At 36.5% G+C, this 21,092-nt stretch overlaps 1 protein-coding gene across 5 annotated transcripts in view; it reads right to left on the reverse strand.

The window, feature by feature from the left end:
- Positions 1-21,092, reverse strand: part of ZDHHC14 (zinc finger DHHC-type containing 14) — a 124,808-nt gene that overhangs the window by 32,980 nt on the left and 70,736 nt on the right. For all 5 annotated transcript variants that reach the window (XM_026077086.1, XM_026077085.1, XM_026077087.1 and 2 more), the window contains one exon: positions 8,526-8,684. In XM_026077086.1, coding sequence (XP_025932871.1) covers positions 8,526-8,684 — 159 coding nt within the window. The remainder of the gene's footprint in view (positions 1-8,525; positions 8,685-21,092) is intronic.

Below are 21,092 nucleotides of genomic sequence, written 5' to 3' on the forward strand. Positions count from 1 at the left end.
ATCTCTACTTTTCCATAGCACAGCATGTAGACTCTCTAAATCCTTAAATGTTTCCCTTCCATTTTTGAATCACTGCACATGAGGAAACCATGTACAAAATGACCCTAAAGATTTCTTTCATCTTTTAAAACATTCAATAAATCTTTGTAACTTGGAAGAACAAAAAGTGTTTTTACATGGAACATTTGTAGGCCAGCTTGGTCCTTCAGCTTGCAGCCTTTCTTCTCTGTATGCATTATGACCTTAGCAGCATTTATTATTATTTATGAACCACTTCCTTTTTTCTCTGCTTGACTAAATTGCTACTTGCCAACGTATGTTTTCTAAAGCTTAACATGAAGGCAGGTCTTAGTAAGACAAAAAGTCTACAGGTACAAAAACATGTAGGTCACATTACTAGCAGATTCTAATGTGTACAAGTTAAAATCCACTTTCTTATTCTTCCATCTCATTCCAGTAAAGCATTGTACAGCAAAGACACAAACCTAAGACATTCAGTGACTGTTTAATATGCTCTATTTAACACGTGAAAACATGCATCCTAGGATTCTGAAGAGTCAACAGCCTGCTTTTCAAATTATGTGACAGTCAAAATCACATTATAACTCAAATAATTGGGCAGCATTAATCAAAATTACTTCAGACAGACTACAAGGCCATTGTTCTGACACACACTGGGCAATTATGTAGAGATCACTGGCACCTGCACGTGTTTACAATAGGACAGTTACAGCTTTTTGTAGGATTATGACATCATGATACGACTACATCTATTTCGGCTTCTTGATTTGGTATTTTGTATGGCAAATGGTACTCTCAGAATTTGGTTGCTACTGAAATGTCAAGAAAAGTAAATGAAGTTTTTATACGTCCCTGTACAGAATATATATTTTTTATTACAGAAACTGTTTATTCTATTCTAAGATGCAGTAGTTCAGTCCCAACAGAGCCTAATGAGACTCATGCACACATGTACAAAAGCAAATATAACCATGGCATCAAATCCTCCACAGCCAGTTCAGAATGTCCGATACTTTAGCATAATCAATAAAAAAACCTTGTATCTGATCTTCATACCTTATTCATATCAACTATCCTTCTCTCAGATGCTTAGTTCCATTGACTTAAAACTCATCACTCAGATGAAAATTGTTTATTTATTCATATTAACAAAATTGATGGGATTTGCCCTCAACTGGCAACAGCAATCTAAAAATATAGATCAATATGTATAACTTAGTATACATCACATCCACCTGTGTGATAGTCATTCCCCTGACAATGCCTTTGGTGTTACTTTTTGGAATGAAATCAGAGTAGAAATTTACAAAGAAAAGTAGTCAATAATAAAATAACAAAGAACCAATTGCAAATTGCATTTTTATGCATGCTTATGTCATTTCAGAACATCTGTTAGAGACAATGCACAACGGGTCATTTAAAGCACCAAGCTTGAGCACTTTTGTACTCTTATCCCAAATCGAAACACTCCAAGAAACAAATTAGAACAGAATGAGCCTTTTAGCCTCAGGTTTACATTCAGGAAATACACATGCACCAGAAGTTTATTCCAGATTACATCCTGGGCACTAAACTAATCTCTACATTGTGATGCAAACTGAAACAGCAATGTAACATTGTGAAAAATAGGCCTCTATTAATGAAATAAATTGGTAATGTGGGTGGACATCTACACCAAGAAGTCATTCAGAAAAGCAAACACAAGGGATACTCAACAGACATTTTACTCTCTGCATCATGTAAATACTCTCCCAGAAAGCTAAGCCATTTATATGGGTATTTTAAGAAAACCAGCTGCAAAGTCAACTTCTTCCACACTGATCAGTTTCAATAGTGGCAGACTAATGTTATTCACAAAAGGGAAATAAACATGCTTAATTTTGTTAATAAAAATAACAACTGATTTATTAGGAAAACATCCAGCCATTGCCCTAGGATATTTCATAGTAATTAAACTACATCATCGCACAGCTCACTTCACTGCTACCTCCAATAATAAATGTTAACTAATTAACAATAAACCCCTTTGACTGCAAGCACATTAACGGTGACATTTTCAAAGGCACCAGTGGCAATTAAGAATGGATGTTATTTGATAGGCCATGGGAGTACCCAGCAAAGAACCTCACCGCTTCACAAGCTCTCCTTTATATACATAGTCTTGCAAATATGGTATGTTCACACAAGAACCACCACATGACTGCCAGACACATACCCAATTGTGGAGGAGCAGAATTAAAATAAAACCCCAAGCATTCCCTGAGGGAAGACTGGCATCCTTACCATACAGCTGTCAGTCTCCATAAAGTTCAGGGCTTTCTTCTGCCTTGCTCTACACAAAACACAACTTTTAGACACTTCTATTTAGACACTTTGATCTCTGCCTTTGAATTTCTTAATCATCTTTCAATTGTTATTGCTTTAAATGTAAATATTTGGTCATTTACTTAGATTCCTAAAAATATTTGTTTGTTTTATTCTCTCCTAGTAATTTCTCTCTCTCCTTTTTTTTTTTTTTTTTAAACTTTTACTCTGACTTCTGAGGTTTACAGCTTCATTCACATACTTGGGTATTACAATCATCTCTGCTCTTTCTTCCACAGGCAGGCCAACACATAAGCTGTGACCCTTCTCTGAAGAAACCTGTATTACCCCATCTTTTTTTAAACAGGCTTGCTGCCATATTTCCTAATGCTTACACTAGAAACTCTGAGACACACGCCATTCACCCTGTATTTCTAAAGTATGTGTAGTATATAGATGGCACAACCATAAACAAATAATCTATCACTTCTTTATGTGCTGATGTGTACTTCTTTTGGTGGTGTCTTAAGTGCCCCCAAAAGGTAGAGCACCTTCAACAAAAGAGCCAAAGCTGACTCCCACATGTGAAAGCTGAAAAGAAAAAGTAGGTGCAACAGTTGACCTTATAGACTCAACCGCTCAGCTAAAGAGTCATCTCTTAAAAGAGCTGGAGCTAAGGTTTAACAGGTTCAAAATCAGGCCTAAAATTAAGTGAAAATTGTACTCACTTCATATTAGCAACTCATAACTTTAGCTAAAACCAGGAAATGTAAGGAGAGAAATAGTCAAAGGTCATGAAAAGGAACTGAAAGCAAAAAGGGAGATAACAGAGTAATGAAGGAAGAGTGCTACAGAGTGGAATTCAAACCAAACCAAGTCACGACATCAAGGAAAATGTACACTGGTTATACAGGACCAGGACACTTTGGGAAAATTACTCTCAGACACAGTGTTGATGTTAAAAAACAAACTGTTATAATGCCACCTCTCAGGCTGTTTGAAGTAACTTGCGTTTTCCAGGCCAGAAGATGGTGGCATCTGGAATGACAGCTCCCGGGAAAAGCTTCTCCCTGAACATACTGGGTAGTAATTCTTACGCCTTGTCTTCCACCAGCGACGTGTTGTGTGTGTTTTAATAACTAATTCCCCATTCTAAGAAAATAAATTTACAACAGTAGTGCCTAATCTGGGAAACTACTTTTTTAAACAATGTTTTTATCTGAATTCTGCTGCTTGGTATACTGCTAGCAAAATGACACATTGTATTTTCAAAACAATAAATCAACCTAATTGGGTCCAGGCCAGAAACAAATGACTATGTCTATGACTGCCTGGGAGAAGTCCTTTACGCAAGCAATGATTTAAGAGAAAAGGGGGTGTCTACTGGCTTCTAATATAGCATGTTTTCTGGTTTTTTTAACAGCACTACTTGTTCTTGTTTATCTCAAATTCACTGCTTTCTCTTCTTTAACAATTAACTGATCAGAGTCACCAAAACACCCGAAATATCCTCAACGTCCTGGACCAACCTGCCCTATACTTTTATATTCTTTATCAAAGAACTGTTCATACGTTCAAGGAGGTCACTAATATATAGTGCTCTTTCATTACCTTTCCAATACTGGACTAAAAATGACAATTTCTGTGCCACTGATGTATATACTTGTATTTTCATATGTGTTTTTTTTGATAAAAGGACCACCAGTTTGACTATGTTACAACTTCATGTAAACAAGTTTGATTTTGTTTCTTCCCCATCCTCAGGGAACTATATCTTATTATTTTTCCCAGGATGCTATCTTTCTTATGGCTAGCCACCACCTAAGATAGACACAAGTCAATGAAAATAGGAAACAACATTTCACTTCTATCAACATCCTGAAAAGCAACTTACGTAATTTTACAGCTGGATATAAAGACTTGATACACAATGCTAACCATATATTATATGGTCAAAAAATTGAGAGAGAAATGAAATTAAGGTCAAAAAGTATCCGCGATGTTACAACTTTCTGGACTCATCTACAGCCTTAAATCTTTGTCTCTTCTGCTTGAAGAGTAAAGATTAAAAAAAAAAAAAAAACCTCAAAACAACGACCCCTCTCCCCACCTTGACATTCACTCCCATGTTTAGGATCTATAGAAAAAAAAAAAAAAAGAGATTTACAAATGAGAAGAATCCTTCTCTCCTACTGAAATCAAAAAACATCAACAGAAAATGCCGGTATGACACATGGTCCTTTAGCATTATATGGCATCCTGTTTCCCCCTCTGAAAAAGGTTATACTAGGAATAAAGAAGGCCAACTTGGATCCATCAATGGCTATTAAAAAGAAAGAAATAACCCTCCAGGGTTCAGGAAGGCCTATGCTGCAAATTTCTGAGAGCGTGAGAATATTCTGCAGGAAGTATCATCGCATGCTTACCCTCTTCATATATTCTTCCCTAGGGATCCACTCTGGCCATGGCTGGAAATAGGCTATTGCACTAATCGAAACCTTAGACTAACTTAGTATGCCATTCTCATGTTCATCAGTGAGCTCTGAAAATATCAAATTGATTTCTTAGTAATCCTAATTAAATATTAAAACATTTCAAAGTTATTCTGTGACAACCAGCTTCAAAAATTTGAAGCTTTCAATCCTCTGTGAAAAAATCATCTGTGCTGAAAAAAACACAGTGGAGCCTACAAGAGATTTTTATCCATCAATCACATACAGATTTAAGATGCATAGATTGAGAGAAATAAAAAGGACACATTCTCTTAGATGAATGTATGTGGTGGTATCTCTCCTTCCACTGCACTAGATTTTTGCCTTAGTCTAAAATAGGCTACTTTGCTTGGCAGGCAAAGATGGGGCATATCAATGTGAGGGCGTCTTCAGACTTTTGGTTTATTGGACTAAGTTGATTTACTGCCTGCTAATAACTATTTACTGTTTCTGCTTAGTCATTCTGTACAATATTTAAATAAATTGTTCAGAAATAGCCAATTGCATCTTGTTTAGCTTTTATTTTCTTGTAGAAAGCCAGCAAGACTAAAATTATTTATCAAAACAAAATAACAAAGGAAATGAGACAGACAGTGTTGAAACAAATGATCAAAAACGTAATTTCCAGAGCAAGTCCAACCATTGGCTTTTTAATAGCATCACACACTGCAATTAAAACCTGTTGTCAAAACCCAGTAATAACCATCCCAAACTGAGAATCTGACTGCTGTGGTTATTTTTTTTGTTGGTTTTATTTTAGCTCTTTTGTTTATGTTTACTATATTCACATTATTTAAAAAAATTTTAAGCAAACATATGGCACACAGAAAGCCCTTGAGGGGCTAACTTCAAACTGCCATTCAGAAAGGCAGTTAAAGAAAGCAAGCCAGGAATCCCTCTAAGATCTTTGCCTCAGGGACACTTATTTGACCAAATCTTTGAAGGCATTACATAAATGCAACAAAGCGCATTTGCACAAAAATCCAGATTTTTCTGGATACTCTATGAAGGTATTGCAAAGCTAAAGGCGTTTGAAATATGCTACTACTCAGATTAGTTCGAGGTTCTTCCCCCCCCCCCCCGCCAAGAATTACTACTATATATTTTTTACAAAATACACTAGGTAGCATTCCATATAAAATTAGTGAAGAAATAAAAATCGGAAGCAAGATCAAGAAGTAATAGATATGTTTACTGGACAACTAGAAAGTTAGGATTAATTAAAAGGGAAAAAATTACATGAAAAGTTTTTTGCATCTACTTACATTTTTAAAATGCTGCTAAGTATGTCTTACAGAGTAAAAAGCATCAACAGAAAATACTGAACGAAAGAACCTCTCTTTCACACTATGTTCATTTGCTCAGTAACATGAAATACCTTTAGGCAAAAAAAGCAAACTGGCTTTTCTGTGCAGAGAATGCTGGTTTGAAGAAAGATTCCATTCCTGTATCGCACAATTTCTGTAGTTAATTTGTAATTATCCAGCAAAAGCTTCAGGAACTAGCTATGTGGTAAAAAGGAACTCAATCATATCAGTAGTGAGCCGCAATCTTAAGTTACTTAAAAGTCTGTGCATCTGTGAAGTAAGAATATTTTTGCATTGGTTTAGTTACATCAGTGAGGAACTAGCAAGTTACAGTGATACACGAAGACTCACAGCTAAGTAAGATTTATACATAAACTAAACCTAAATTAAGTAAAAGAATCATCATAGAGACAAGCCTCTCTCTTAAAAGTGGAGGCAGATGAATAATATATAGTCTGATCAAGTGTCCACTCTCAGACTGCCGTTTTCCACAAGTGCATAAGCAATCCACTTCTTCTGACATCAATTTTTCACAGAAAAGAGTTACTAATATTTGTAAGTTTCACATTTTGCATTCAATACACACGCATATTTATATGAGAAATATCTGTATCTAATCGGGAATCGAAAGTACTATGCACTGTACCTGGAAGAAGTCATAGTTTTTTGTAATTTCCATTTAAAAAATTGAGGAGAAAATCGCAGAAGATTCATTCCAGTAAATGGATGAAATAATTTTAAAAATAATAACTTAAAATAATGATTATGTAAGACAAAATTACATGATCTCACAACTACTTTATGAGCAGAAGAAAAGACTAATCTTTTTTGATGCAGTTATCATTTATGTAAGTGACTTGCTCAGCTGTCTTTCTGAAATATATTCCTAATAATTTCATATCTGTTTCTCCAACACAATCAGTCAGAAGACAGAGGTTTTTTTGAGTTAGTTTCTTCCCCCATCACTAATCATACGTTTCGCAGAGTAGGTTTCCCAAATATAGCATGAAAAGGACATGAGAAGATTACAGAATAACCTGTAGAAAAATTCCTTCGTTTCAGATTATTAAGAAAAGTTGAAACATTATTTTAAAATAAGCTTTAGTGTGTGTGTGATTGGGATGGGGGGGAAGATGGTCTTATTTATGCACACACTTTGTAAAGACAACAGCTTTTAACTTCTGTTTACGGTACCGGTCAATAACTGTGTTTTCACATTGTCAGGTTCGTTGAGCAATACCACAACACGATAATAGGATACTTTTCTGAAAACATGTCAACTGCAATTCATAAATATTCCTATTTGTGAAGTTCAATGACTTTTACAACACTTTACAACTCCTGAATATCAGAAAAACTAATTATTTAYGAAAGGAACTATCTATAAATATTAATCCATTGTATAGGGCTAAAAGGCTAAACACTTCATTCTCATCTAAGAGTATTCACTATATGAATATCATCTAAATATGAAGATATAATTCTTCCAATGACTGCTTTATATCTAAAAATATCACTGTTGAATGCTGCAATTACATTTCTCAGCGGGAGACATCTTTCTAAATTATTTTTTTGAATGCATAAGATCCAGGCTCAACAGTGGGCTAATCAGCCGCACTAAACTCCAAATGTGATCTAATTAACTGGAAAACTACTTAGATTTGATTGGTGGGTTTTTTGGTTTGTTTTTAAATTCAAGCATATCTTAATCACCTTGCCTGCCCTCCAAAGAAAAATGTCATGGAAAAAGACAAGATGTTCAGAGAGAGGGGGAAAAAAAAAAGTATCATTACAAGTAGGTCCTGGCATTATCTACTCACTCTCAAAATAGGATGCTTGCCTAGTAACTTCTTACGGATTCTGACTTTCCAATTTCTCTCTTTAAAACTGTTCATAGGTAGAAATTACCTACAGTGTATATTCTGGTCACAGATCAAAGCCTAAATATTTAAACTATGCCCTATAGAGTTATGATGGAATTAAAACTGGAAAAGCAGCTCCTTGCCCTCAGTTTAGTTTGAAGAAAACAGTTTGGAGACTCCCGTAAACTGTGGCTTTCTTTGCGCTAGAAAATTCAAGGCACATACTAGGCAGTCTTACTCAATTTGGGTCTGTTCCTTGTCTTGCAGAGCAGGTCAGGAAAGGTATGTGTGCCAACAGATATTTTTCTTTCCTAGGATAGGAACGACTATCTCTGAGGCCAAATCTCTTCCTCTTCTGCCTCCTCTAAAATTATTAATATTTACTAGAGCTTACAGGAAAGAAGGATGAATGCAGCAAGTGACCTCCTGGGTAATCCTGTCATCAACTCAGATTGGTTCTTTTCTCTCTGATACCAAACGTATTCTTAAGAACATATAAATTACTAAATTGAACATATGCCACATCTTTCTATACTTACCTACGCAGTTATCACAAAGGCTGCAATGTGAGGCACGAGGTGGGCGGAAAATCTTGCAAGTAAAACAGTATTTTAGTTTCACTGTCTGTCCATTGATGATCACTTCTTTTGTTCTGGGAGGGGGGCGGTATCCTCCTGAACTGGAGCCATTTGCAATATCTAAACATGGAAATACAACATTAATTTTCTTACATGAGTTATGGTGTACACACATAACTGTCCTCATTGTCAATTTAGAGCAAGTTTCGAATTTATGTTAACTGCATATTAGTAGACTTAAAATAAACTACAAATTTTTCCTCCCTTTTCATTCTCCTAAGATAAGCAGTTTTACAGAGAGTAAACAGAAAATTAATTTCAAACAGCATCCATAGCCAATCACTCTGAATTAAAAAAACCCCAAGCACAAGTTTCAAATAGCAAGAGCTTTCGGGATCACAAAAATCTTTCTCATATTCTCTAGCACACATGCTATTAGTTCATAGAGAATATGTTAAAGGCAACTAGACTACTGGTACAGGATGATAAGAAGTCCATTTTTGCAACAGACCTCATTCAGTCAGACCTTGAAAGATAAATTTGCTCTCAGGAAGATGTTCAGCACTGAACATGAATCTGGACTAGCCATCGACTCATTTAAAAAAAGAAGGGAAAACACTTCAGATAATAATTTCATAAAGCCCCTTCTGGACAAGTTCTCCTGGGATTTTCCTTTTTTTTTTTTTTTTTTTTTTTTTAAGAATTCCCATAATATCAAAAAGGTCTTTCTCTTGAGAAGTACTGCAGCAATTCTACAAACATTTTTTGCTAACTTTTAAACAGGAAATCATTTTAAATAAAAAAGCTAACTTTTTAACTTAAAAAGGCAAAGCAATTGAGGGTGTAGCCTCAATTTAATGTAGAACCTACACATCTACTTAAGCAGCAGCATCACTTTGTCACTAAGACCACTTGGCATATGGTATAAATAAGATCTGCCACCACTTGCAGATCTCAAATGCTGTGATACAATGGAACACATTCAGAAAAGCATTTAACGGATCTTGCTTTTTCAAAGTTTAAAAAACCAACCCCGGTGGTTTTTTTTTGAAATGTATGTCTTGAAATTTGTTGCATAAAAATAGTTTCCGACTACCTTATTTGGTAGAAGTGGCAGTTGTTGGGGGAGGGGGGGGGAGGTGTTTAAAGACATCAGCATTCATCATTACAGCAACCACAGGACTGACCAGGCTAATTCAAACTCAGCTCCTAAGTTGAGCTATACTCTGAAAGTTGAACATGTAAAAGTGGTACCTTTTTCTCAGTTTATCTGCTCTTGTGCAATCAGAATCAAATCAGACTACAGAAAAGTGACAAAAAATACATTTTTATTCCTCTCAGACAGGCAGAACAGCAATAACTATGGAAAAAGGAAATCAATTATTTTTCAGTTTATAAATGAAGCTACATTTCAAAGTCAGGCTCACCTGCACAACTGGGTTTTCTTTAAGTTATCCCCTTCCCTTTCATGAAGGACAAGCACAGCTGGCTGACAGGATACTAAGAGGTCCATGACTTGTAACTGAGCTTATATTGCTAGAAACATCACCCGCAGTTGCCATTTCTGCCATATCTGCAGATACATCTGCAGCCTAAAACCCACATTTTCCAAGGGAGCAATTAGAAAGCCTCCTGCCTAGCAAGGTATTCCAATTAGTGACAGCAGAGCTGTGCTAGCTAAGGTGTAATAACACAGCATGTTAAATGTGACTGCAAATCTAGCTTAAGAAGTTCCCATCCGCAACCCATTCACCCATGCCATCAATATGCACCAAGAGAAGTATTTGTGGGATGGCACTGTAAACCTGAACATGGAAACCACTGGCCTTCAGAAAACGCTCTCTTGGAGGAGAAGGTGGGAGGAGGGGAGCAACAGCAGAGAATGAGGGAAGCAGGATACGGAACTCCAAAGTGTCCCTTATGGGAACCAAGTAGTGAATGAAGCAGTGAATGCTGAAGAAAGGGCAGCTTAGAAGCTGGCTCTTAGACCCCGACGAGGTGCAGACACTTGGTTGTGTTGGATTTGGAACAACCCCTGCTCTGTCCCCTGAGATGCTGGGCCAGACCCTGTGATCTGCACGTGGAAGCACCGAGTCCTGTGTAATTCCTACAACAGTCAAGAACACTGATTTTGACCCCAAGGTCAGTACAGCCTGGCATAGTATTTATGATTAAAGAAGTACTGCATTATAAACTGCTAGTATATTTTCATGCTGTGGCATAGCTAGACAGTAAAAGCTGCTTAAGGTACAATACAGACATTATATCACATTTCCTCATTTTTACTCTTATGTTATTTAAAAGAAACTTTTTATTTCAAGGGTTGTGATTTTAAAGCACTCGAACATACACAAGAATTCTAAAAGGCAAGTATGAACAATTTAATTTCTTCAGGAGATATGGAAATGACCTTTGGATTGCATAACAGGGTTTTTTGTCCTTATGACACATCGGTTTGAGTTCAATAACTTGATTTTTGTAATCTTACTCAGAACTAAGCTGAAAAGATGTTCTCTGAGGGGCACAGCACACCTGTGTTTATACTATTTCAAGCTTTACAGAAACATGGATGATTCCTAGATCCAAAACCTGAGGAAGAATTTCTAATAACTTTGGGATTATGTTAAAAAAACTTCCATAATTTCAGGGAACACTTTTTCTCTTCAGTACAATTATCACAGACTGCAGTGAAATAGTAATAAAAAACCTGTAGCAGCAATAGTGTAGTACTGATCTACTCAGGATGATACAATATGATATAGGGGAGGAAAATAAACATTTCTGTAACAGTTTTGGTTATAAAAGACCGTCTATTGCTGATTTCACTTGGTATCATTGAAAAAGGTAAATATATCTTAATATACTGTACTTTAGGGCAGCAGCAGCAGCAGTCTTGTAATATTCTTTAATCTTTAGTATAAATCCATGGACCTCAATAAACACAGGATTACAACCCTCTCTGACTACGAGTGTCAAGATAGACTGTTAAATTTAATTAAAATGTAAGTCATTAGCCCTAATTAACTTTTCATCCACTAAAGCATCTAAGTATGTGCATGACTACTGGTTCATTAATAAATGTATGATTTCCATCTGATACTCATACTCAAATGGAGGTACACAATTGTCAAACGTTACTGAAGCCTTAACTTGATATAGTCATAACTTTCTATACTTCTAGAAATGCAGATGCACTGAATTTCATAAAATAACACTGTAACACTTAAGATTTTCTTCTTTTAGAAGACCTCATTGCAAACCTTATTGAATATGAGCATAATCTTGGAAAGAAAATGACTGAAATCATTTGAGGTGAATTGTTTAGAAGAAAAACACTTTTTTTTTTATGAATAAATGTTTCATTAGGTTAAAGAAGAACACTAACTGAAAAAAGAGTATTTCCCATCTTTCTAAGTTAAGAACTGCACTGTACCTATTTTATTTTAAAATGTGCTCTGGTAGAATCTCAAAGGCAACTTCCCTCATCTCTGCTAGAAAAGGGAGACTGCTGGTGGCCCATTATACTTATAACGCCGTTCTTCTAAGAGGATTTCCTTCCAAACCTGTGCAGTGAAGTTCAAGTTCACAGGGACAGCCAATCCTAGCTCTCTAAGCCAGGAAAACTAATCTCAAAATCCAAGGGTGAAAGCTGATACAAATGAAATATAGAAAACAGTCTCACTGACTTTCCATGGAGTCAGGATTTTACCCACAATCCCAAATGCATAATCAAGCCGTAAAGTCCCAGCCTTTCTGTTTAGTACGAAAAATTTTCAGGAAAGAAGCAACAGGGCAAGGTCAAATATACTTGGATTTAATCAGATTTATCTAACCTAAATGTGCTAAACATGCTTTGTCCTGGTCTCACAGTGATCTTCAAGATGTAATTAGCCTTCAGTTGGACTGCTCATACTTGTGTTAAAACACAGTCACATTTTTTAATGTATACAGTCCCTTTACGGCATGATAATAAGATTAACCTTTGCATCATCACCTTCCACAAATATACCTCTAAATGACCAGCTGCTTTTTACATTTTTCTTTTGCTTTGGAGATAATAGTTCTTGATGTTGCAATCCAAAATATTTTACAAAAAAAAAAAGTAAAATTCTCCCAGTAATAGAATTGCCTTCCAGTCTCTCTGTTACTTTGTTCTGACACACTTCTCTAGCAGCATTAAGTGTTCATGCACTAGATGGGGCTCCAGCATTTTTATTACTCTATTACAAAAAAACATATAATCCATATCCTTGTAGGACTGGGGTACCTGAACTGTTGCAGGAAAGTTGCTTCAAATATTTAATGGAGATACAGCACAGTCTGGGAGCCTTCAAATATAAACATACTCCACTTAGTTCTTTCAAACTATTACACTGAAAACTAATTGGAGGTGCTGTTTAGAGAAGACGCAGAGGCTCAAATTTTGTATACATATCACCAGGATTCACCGTTCAAAGAAACATTTCCTTTACGATCAGTTTTCCTAAGATCCTAGGACAAACAGGCTCTAGAAGGTCTCTCCATGCTGCCTCTACACAAACTTATCAAGGACCATATTATGCAAGGTTTATCATTAACTTTACAGGGATACTATCTCAAGTTATCAAATAGTAGCATTACAAGTAACTTGAAGTAGTTCTAATGTTTCCTGCTGAGGAAAATAGATAACACAGTGATCTATAGTATCTGAAGAATAAAAAACCTGCAAAAATTTAAACCTACTCTGGTGTTTTATCATTTAAATCTAAGCTACATGCTCAATAACAGTGGGTTGCAAGAGGAAAGAGTCTTTTTCTTTTTTTAAGGGCAAAGAACCTAATCAAATGACATTCGCTGTTTCCAGACAGTAATCTCAGGGACAAACAACAAAAATCCTGGGAACCCTGCGAACCTGGCTTAGACTAGTGCTAGCTGCATTCTTCACATAATTCTTAATCTGCTATCTAACAAGAGATACTGCCAAAGGTTACTTTTGACTTTCGATAAAGGACTTACTGCATTTGATTTTGGAAAATCAGCATATTATTTTCTTAAGAGTAGAACTGCATCACCTTCTTGAAGTCTAAAATTTTCATGTGAAGAGTATCCTTGCTCCCAGATATAAATGTTATCTTTAGTGATTTGCTGAGGGGAAAAAAAGAAGTATACGCTATAAGACTTTAAGAGCTCTCTGAAAGACCTACCTGGTGCACAAAGTAATTTTACTAAATGTATTTTAACAATGTTGTTTAAAACATTCAGTATCAGGTATGAACACTAGCCTATCAAGCTGGTATCCCATCTTTGAGAAGAAAGCAAAACAAACCCAAGTTGTACCCGCAAGCAGTATTTGTTTAGACTATGGTGCAATGCTAGGAAATGCTATGTGATGGTGGCCACATGGATTTAATTTTAAAAGCCTCTGGGGAAATCAGATTATGCATTTCAAAATAGATGAAAGATGGGAGAGGAGATGTAGAGAAGTCTCAAATGTAGTCTTGAGCATCAATGAAAATTAGTCAAGACAAAAACAACTGCCAGATACGGTTTGCTGGTGTAGCTAATATTTTGAGTTTTAGGCTTTTGGAAAAGGTAAAGGAAGCAGAAACTGCAAATTGGCCTGAAGAACCTTGGTCATTTCGAAGAAATTGTGAGGATGTACATAAGTTAAGAAAATTACCCCAAATAAAAATCCAAAGAATGTCCTTGCTATAGATGGACCTTTTTAAAGCTGGACGGATAAATTACTGCGGCCATCTTTTTATTTATCTGCAACACCTGCCCAATGAAACAAGATTAATATTGTAGATGAACTGCTGTCTTGTCTATGTCGATTGGACAAACGCGAATGTAGAGGCTCTCCTACCTGCAAAACCCATTCTGCTTGTTTTGGTTACCCTTTCTAACCTTCATATTAAAAAGAAAAGTATTATCCTATAAACATTTCTCCTATTTTTGAAGACCACTCCAAATTAAATTGACTACAAGAGATAAATCATAACTGCACAGAGGTTAGAAAACTTCAAATCATAAACAGTAGAGAAATTCAACAATAATGCACACAGGACTAAACAAATCTAGTTATAATATACAAATGATGGCCTCCAAACTAGTTGTGAAGTCTTCCAAAAGATATCTTGGAATTACTGTGTCTGCTACAATAAAAAAGCAGCTCAGTACTCAAGCGTGGTCAAAGAGCTGGCAGATAAAGGTAGAAGACAGAAAACATGATTATGCTAGTGCTGTGCTAGATTAGGCTAATCCATAATCCACCTTCATATTGAAGATTGATATAGATTCCTGGTCTCTGCATCTTAAAAAGGATATAGAAGAACTTGAACTGAAACAGAGAAAAATCAAGAAAGATCATCGAAAGTATGGAACAGCTTCTATTCGAGAGAAGATTAAACAGATCAGGACATCTTCAGTTTTAAAAAGAGATGATTATGGAAGAAAGATGTAACAGAATGTTACCAAAAAACCCAAATGTTACCAAAGGGGTGGGGGGAGAAGGCAGGGGAACAACTGTTCAGTATTAGTGAAAGAATTACTTGGTATCAAATGAAATAATCAGATACTGATTTAAAAAACAGCAGAAGTAGTACTTCTCATCTAACTCACAAATTCAAAATCAAAGGTGGTGTCCAAAGTTTTGGCAGCTTCAGAAAAAGTAGTTACAGAAATTTATGAAAGAAATTATCAAAACAGTTCAAACACAAACAATACAACCTCTAATTTCAGATGTCCCTAAACTATAGGTTATGCAAAGCAAGGAGGGCATAGCAGTGTTCTTATATTCTCTCTCTACATATCCACTGCTGCTCGTTATCCCAGATAGATACTGGGCTAGATGCACTACCAATTGGACTAGGTACAGCTGCTCTTCGTTTTCATCCTCCCTTAGAAACAACAGTCCCTCTCTATATAGTATTTCATGCAATTATACCACCCATACTCATATACACCGTGGAAAGAATGTGACTTCTATGGGGTTGCCCTGAGAAAAAAGACTTTTTGATTTTCATGAAAATTATAATCTAAGTAAAAATACTACATCAACAAGTTTAATTCTGCATCTAGTTGCTTTTTGTTCTATTATGTTGTGTGAAAAAATCCTAGCATACTTTAAGACCTTTGCTCTTTCTCTCTCTTAGACCAAATGCATACATTCCTAAAACATTTCCTTTTAGGTCATGTTTTCTTGCTGCCTTCCTCCTGAGTTCCCATGTACAGTGTCAAAAACTGGACACTGAACTGAGCCTTCCTCATCAGTACCAGGCAGTGCAGAATGCTACCTCTCCTGTTCTATGCATGATTCTTCTTCTAATGCATCCCAAAAGGAATTTCCGCTTTTCGTCACACTATCGCAATGTTGACTCAGTCTGTCTGTGGATAATACTCAAGTTCTCTTTCACTGTACCATTCACTAGCTAGTCAGCCCCAGTTTTGTTACTATCTGACTTCCATTCCTAATCATGCATTTTTTACTTTTTCCCTAAATTTGCTAAAACCATTTAGAGAACAAAACCASAGTGCTTGCAAACTCTCCCAACTCAGTGTGAACTGCAAGAGAAGTATATTCCCTTTCTTCCTGGGCGCACAATCAGTCCCTGCACTTACTGCTTGCCATTGTGTGTCTTTTTTAGAAAGTAATTTCATCTAGACCTTATTTCCAAAATTTATATAAAAAGAATCCTGTGTAGGACAGTATCAAGAGTTCTATTACAGTCAAGATTTAGCACAGCTGCTTCTTTTTGACCAAGGCAGTTACCCTGTCAATGAAGGAAATTAGACTGGTTAGATCTGATTTGCGCTTGAAATAGTGTTGTTTGTTTTGAGTCTTAAATGGCTATAACCCTTCTACACACTAATTCCTGTAATTTGATTATGTAGTAGTTTGATCCACATCTTTCCAGAAACAGAATCGGATGTTTAATTTTAACTACTTCTTTCCCTCTTCTGACCTGCATTCCTATCAGCTGCCAAGAACTATAAAAGTACTTTTGAGGTCAAAGCAGAGGCAGTGTTGAGTACTTCAGGTTCCCCTTTGTTATCTCTTATTTCCCAATTACATAACATGCCAACACTTTCTCTTTTTCTTCCTGACCTCTTATAGAACCTCTTCTGTTGCTTTCTAATGTTCCTTGCTACTTGTAACTGATTTTTTTCCCCTTTGCCTTTCTGACATTACCCCTGCAGGCTTGTGATATTTCTTTATAATCCCTTTAGGAAAATGTCTCCATTTTTTGTACAATTTTGTTTGGATTGTGATCTTTGTAAAACTATTAATACAGCCAGAATGGCCTCTTACTATACTTCCCAGCCTTCCTCTGCATGGGGATAGTTTGATGATATGCATTTAACATTATATTTTTCAATAACTGAGAGTTCCCTTACTCTCCTTGCACTTTGGGGACATCCCTAATTTTTACACAACTGCCTTCACCTTTTTTGCTACAGACAACACAGATGGCTCGGCTACTACCACCTCAACAAATCCTCAAGCAACAACTGCTTTCCCCCTCCTCCACGCTGGTGGAGGAAACAGCAGCATCTCAGCTCTGTCCTCCATCTTCATCTGGAAAAGGTGATGGCCCAAAAGGAAGCATTTTACGCTATCAGCAGGACCATCCTGTTTCAGAAAAAAGTCACTATAACAAACATGGAGTACTGGTAGATAGAGTTTCTTGAAAAGGTCTTATTTTTAGATCCATTCTCCTTAATCAGCTCACTCTATTCTATGCTTTTTGAAGTACAAAAAATAAAGCTTAATGAAGCTTTGAAAGAACTTAAGAATAACATTCTTAACATTCAGAGCTCCCGCTCTCCCTAACTGTTCCTTACTGCATCTGTAAGAATTTCTGTGAGGTGGCTTTCCAAAGAGACAGGTAGGGCAGAGTTAAGTTTCAAGTATCTGAGACCAACCTGAGTAGAATCAGAGCTACAGTGCTGTATGCACAAATGTTAGCAGAGAAACAATTTGTTAAATACATTGTTTTTAGGAGAATTATTTTGAGAACCTGTTCCTTAAAATTGTATTACCACTAACCTTGCATCACATCTTCTGAAGGTGCTTCAAGTTCAAAGGCACAGCAAGTTCCAAGGCAATCCAAACCAGAATAATAGTTTTGGAGCATGTAAGGAGTTTCTTTTGAACTGCAGGAGACACTCAGCTTTCCCTGTAGCACAGATGCCACCCCACTACGATACATCTTTTCAGGGCACATTAAAAAATGCATTTGAACAATACATGATTCCAGAATCATACCTTTTGGAGTCAGAAGAATTTGTTATAATTACCTAACTTGTTCCTCTCCATTAGACTTGCCATAAGCCCTCATATTTGGGAACTTGAAGCTCAGACCCCACTTCTGCTGGCAATATACCCCCCACTTCAGGATTCCATTGGCCTTTCTGGAGACTCCTGGTTTTGCTACTGCTGAACAAAAGATGGTGGGTTTGATCAGCTCAGTGGTTTGAGCCAGGGAAGCCAGTCCCGCAATACTGCTTTGTTTTGTTTTCAATATGTCCTAAACAAATTCTGAAACAATCACACATGAAAACATTTTCACTCCCTTAATCAATAGTCATAATTATATTTTTCATATAATTGTCTTTTTCAGCATCCTATTTATACTTATTATTTTGCATTTAGCCAAAACTCTGTATCTCACAGTCTGTTTCTGTTGTGAAAAATAAGTATTGTCAGCTGTTTATTTGAAATTATCTATTTCCTGACAGATCAATAGTCCCTTGAGTACAGGGAAAATAAACAATTCCTTGAGCAGGAACTTGTGCCTGTATTTTGGATTAGAGCTGGTATCTATTCCAGGTATATGATTCCATGAAAGAGCTTAATGAAATTACACAGCAACACTGATGAAGTAAAAGTGCCCAATACATACTTCATTATAATTCTTTTTCTTTTTCTTTTTTTTTTTAAAGGACTCATCAAGTTTTTGTAGCCTGAGCTGTATGCCTCATTCTGAGGTTTTCAGATGCTTCATGAAATCATTTCAACATTTCAGAAGGCGAGATGAATAGCAAACATTTTTAATAGCTCTATCATATTTGAGACTTTGGAGAAAGGAGTTGAAATCTGGCACATGCTGCAGCAACTCTTTCCTCACACTTTTTGGCAGAAGAAGGTGGTGGTGATGGTGGTGGGGTCACAGTTCACATATCCTCAGTAGCAGCTTAAGAGACATACAGCTAAATTTCAGAGTTTTCTTAATGCAGAGCAGAGACTAACTCCTTTTGTGAACAGATTATGAACGCTCCATCATTCTAGAGAAACTAAGGATGTTACATTCCAAAAACCTGGACTGATCATGAACTGTTGTGGTTGAGTACTTTAAGCTGAGAACCTGGCTGTCTCTCCTAGTACCTCAACAAGAAAGAGGAGCCACCTGCCAGGTTCAGAGACAGGAAAAGCTGCGAGGAAATCCCACTGCAGAAACATGAGGTGAGCGAAAAGCAGAGTGGCAGGAAGGGAGGAAGTACCAGAAAAAGAGGGAAGAGGGACAGACTAAAAGATGCAAGTAAGTGGGAACTAGATAGGAGTCATGGAGGTGAGGCTGAAAAGAAGTACAGGAAGGAAAGGGCAGAAATTAGGGTGTATGCATTTAACATATGCAATAGGAATAAGGGGCAGAAAAGAGCTACAGAATGGACTCTAAGCACCAGGGAGCGCATGCTTCTCCCAAAAACAGGAGCTGAAACCCACTGGTAAAGCATATCCTCAGCCCACTCTAGCACTCCAGCCACAGACCATGCAATGAAGGAGTGGCCTATCAGTTATTTTAATAGCTTCAGTGACTCACAGAAGCTAAACTAAAAGCAAAAGAAGTATTAATAAATGTTACCATTTCTAAAGAAAGTACTCCCCGACGGACAACAGGAAAAGTCAATTTGAGATCATCTGTGTAATCTTAATTTGAACCCCGCAAGAATTTCTTTTGTATATAATAATTCATTTCATGACACTGGGGTTCTTGTTTTGTTTTTAAAAGCCTGTAATAATCGATCACCACTGCTTTCCAACATACACATCAAACCCAGCCTTGAAAAATTCTGCATAAACTCTTTAGTTTGACAAATGCATGTATACAACTACTAAAAGTAGTGTGTTAGCTCAGATAGATGAACAAGTTACTGCAGATAACAAGTTAACACAGTTCCGTTCCATGGTAACAGTCTGTGCACCTGTTCTTTGCCAAGAGCAAAGGCAAAGATAATTTGAATTAGCACAGTTCTCGCAGTTCTCTCCCACTGATGAGCTGACACCTGTTGGTGGAAACCATGAGCAAGCCAGCAAAGGCCTGTAAGTCAAAACTCTTTCAGAAATACTATAGACAGCTTTTCTGAGCAGTCAGGATTATAAGTATGGGTATGCTGCATTTTCAGGTTCAAGCATGTTAACAAATTTTTGAAAGTTTAACGTACTGTGGTGATGATATGCAGTTAATGTGATTTATTCCAGTTTTGCATCTGCATTAAGTTCACCCAGAAGACTTTTCAATGAACAGGAACCAACATTTTAATAGTGAATTTCTGAAACTGTTAAAATTGCCAGGAATACAGGAATTAATTTAGGGATGGGTAGATGCCAGCCATCTAGGGTAGAGGAATGATAAGAAGCTCCTTCCATCACTGCTCTCCAAAATAAGCAAAGTAATAAATCAAACATTTATGATTATCTGGGAAACAATTCTAGTCATATGTTTGAGGGAATTCCATAAAAAGAAATCAGTGAAAGTATGTGAATATGTGAATAATGCCCAAAGGAAACAAAAGCTATCAATAGCTAGAGACACTATCATAAAGAACCAAAATTAAAATCAAAACTGTTAAGAAATGGAAATCTCTAGGATTCTTCCAAGTATGAATAATGTCAGCAAACATTATGGAGCAGTAACAACTAGGTGCTTTATTTGTCTATACAATTGGAAAGCGAGGGTTTTACCTGCACAGTATCAGTATCTGAATAAAGTCATGGGTGTAACTACCACTTTCCTTCATTTGGAGCAGAGAGGGACAATAGCTCTTCCAACAAGCAAAAGATTACTTTCTTTAAACAACCCGCAGTTACTTGCTTCTGTGTCAATGCCCTGATAACAAGAAGTGCACTGTTAAAATACTGCCTTCTGCCTTACCTGTCTAGGATTTTTATTATTCAGAGAGCATTTTATTCCTACTTTTGGATTTTTTTTTGTATCTTTATATCCATTGGATTATGAAAATAACAGATCTAAGCCAATTTCTGTGCCAATCAGCAAGCATTCAAAATACTTCATTCTTCAAATGGGGCCAGGAACTCACCCAATTAACATTTACAGGCTGTTTATATTTCTGCCATTCTATAAGAAAAGAGAAGTAAATTGCACATCATGAAAACTCTAAGGTGACTATTACATCATGGCTATTTCAAAACCATGGATACAATTAAATATTGCATGTATGGATATGAGATGTGAAAAGCTGAGGAATTCATTTGCTGTGGTTAAGTTGCGGAAAATCCCCTAATAAAAGCTGGATTTAAAATACGAT

The sequence above is a fragment of the Apteryx rowi genome, unplaced genomic scaffold (genome assembly GCF_003343035.1).
Source record: "Apteryx rowi isolate R43461 unplaced genomic scaffold, aptRow1 scaffold_448, whole genome shotgun sequence".
NCBI lineage: Eukaryota > Metazoa > Chordata > Aves > Apterygiformes > Apterygidae > Apteryx > Apteryx rowi.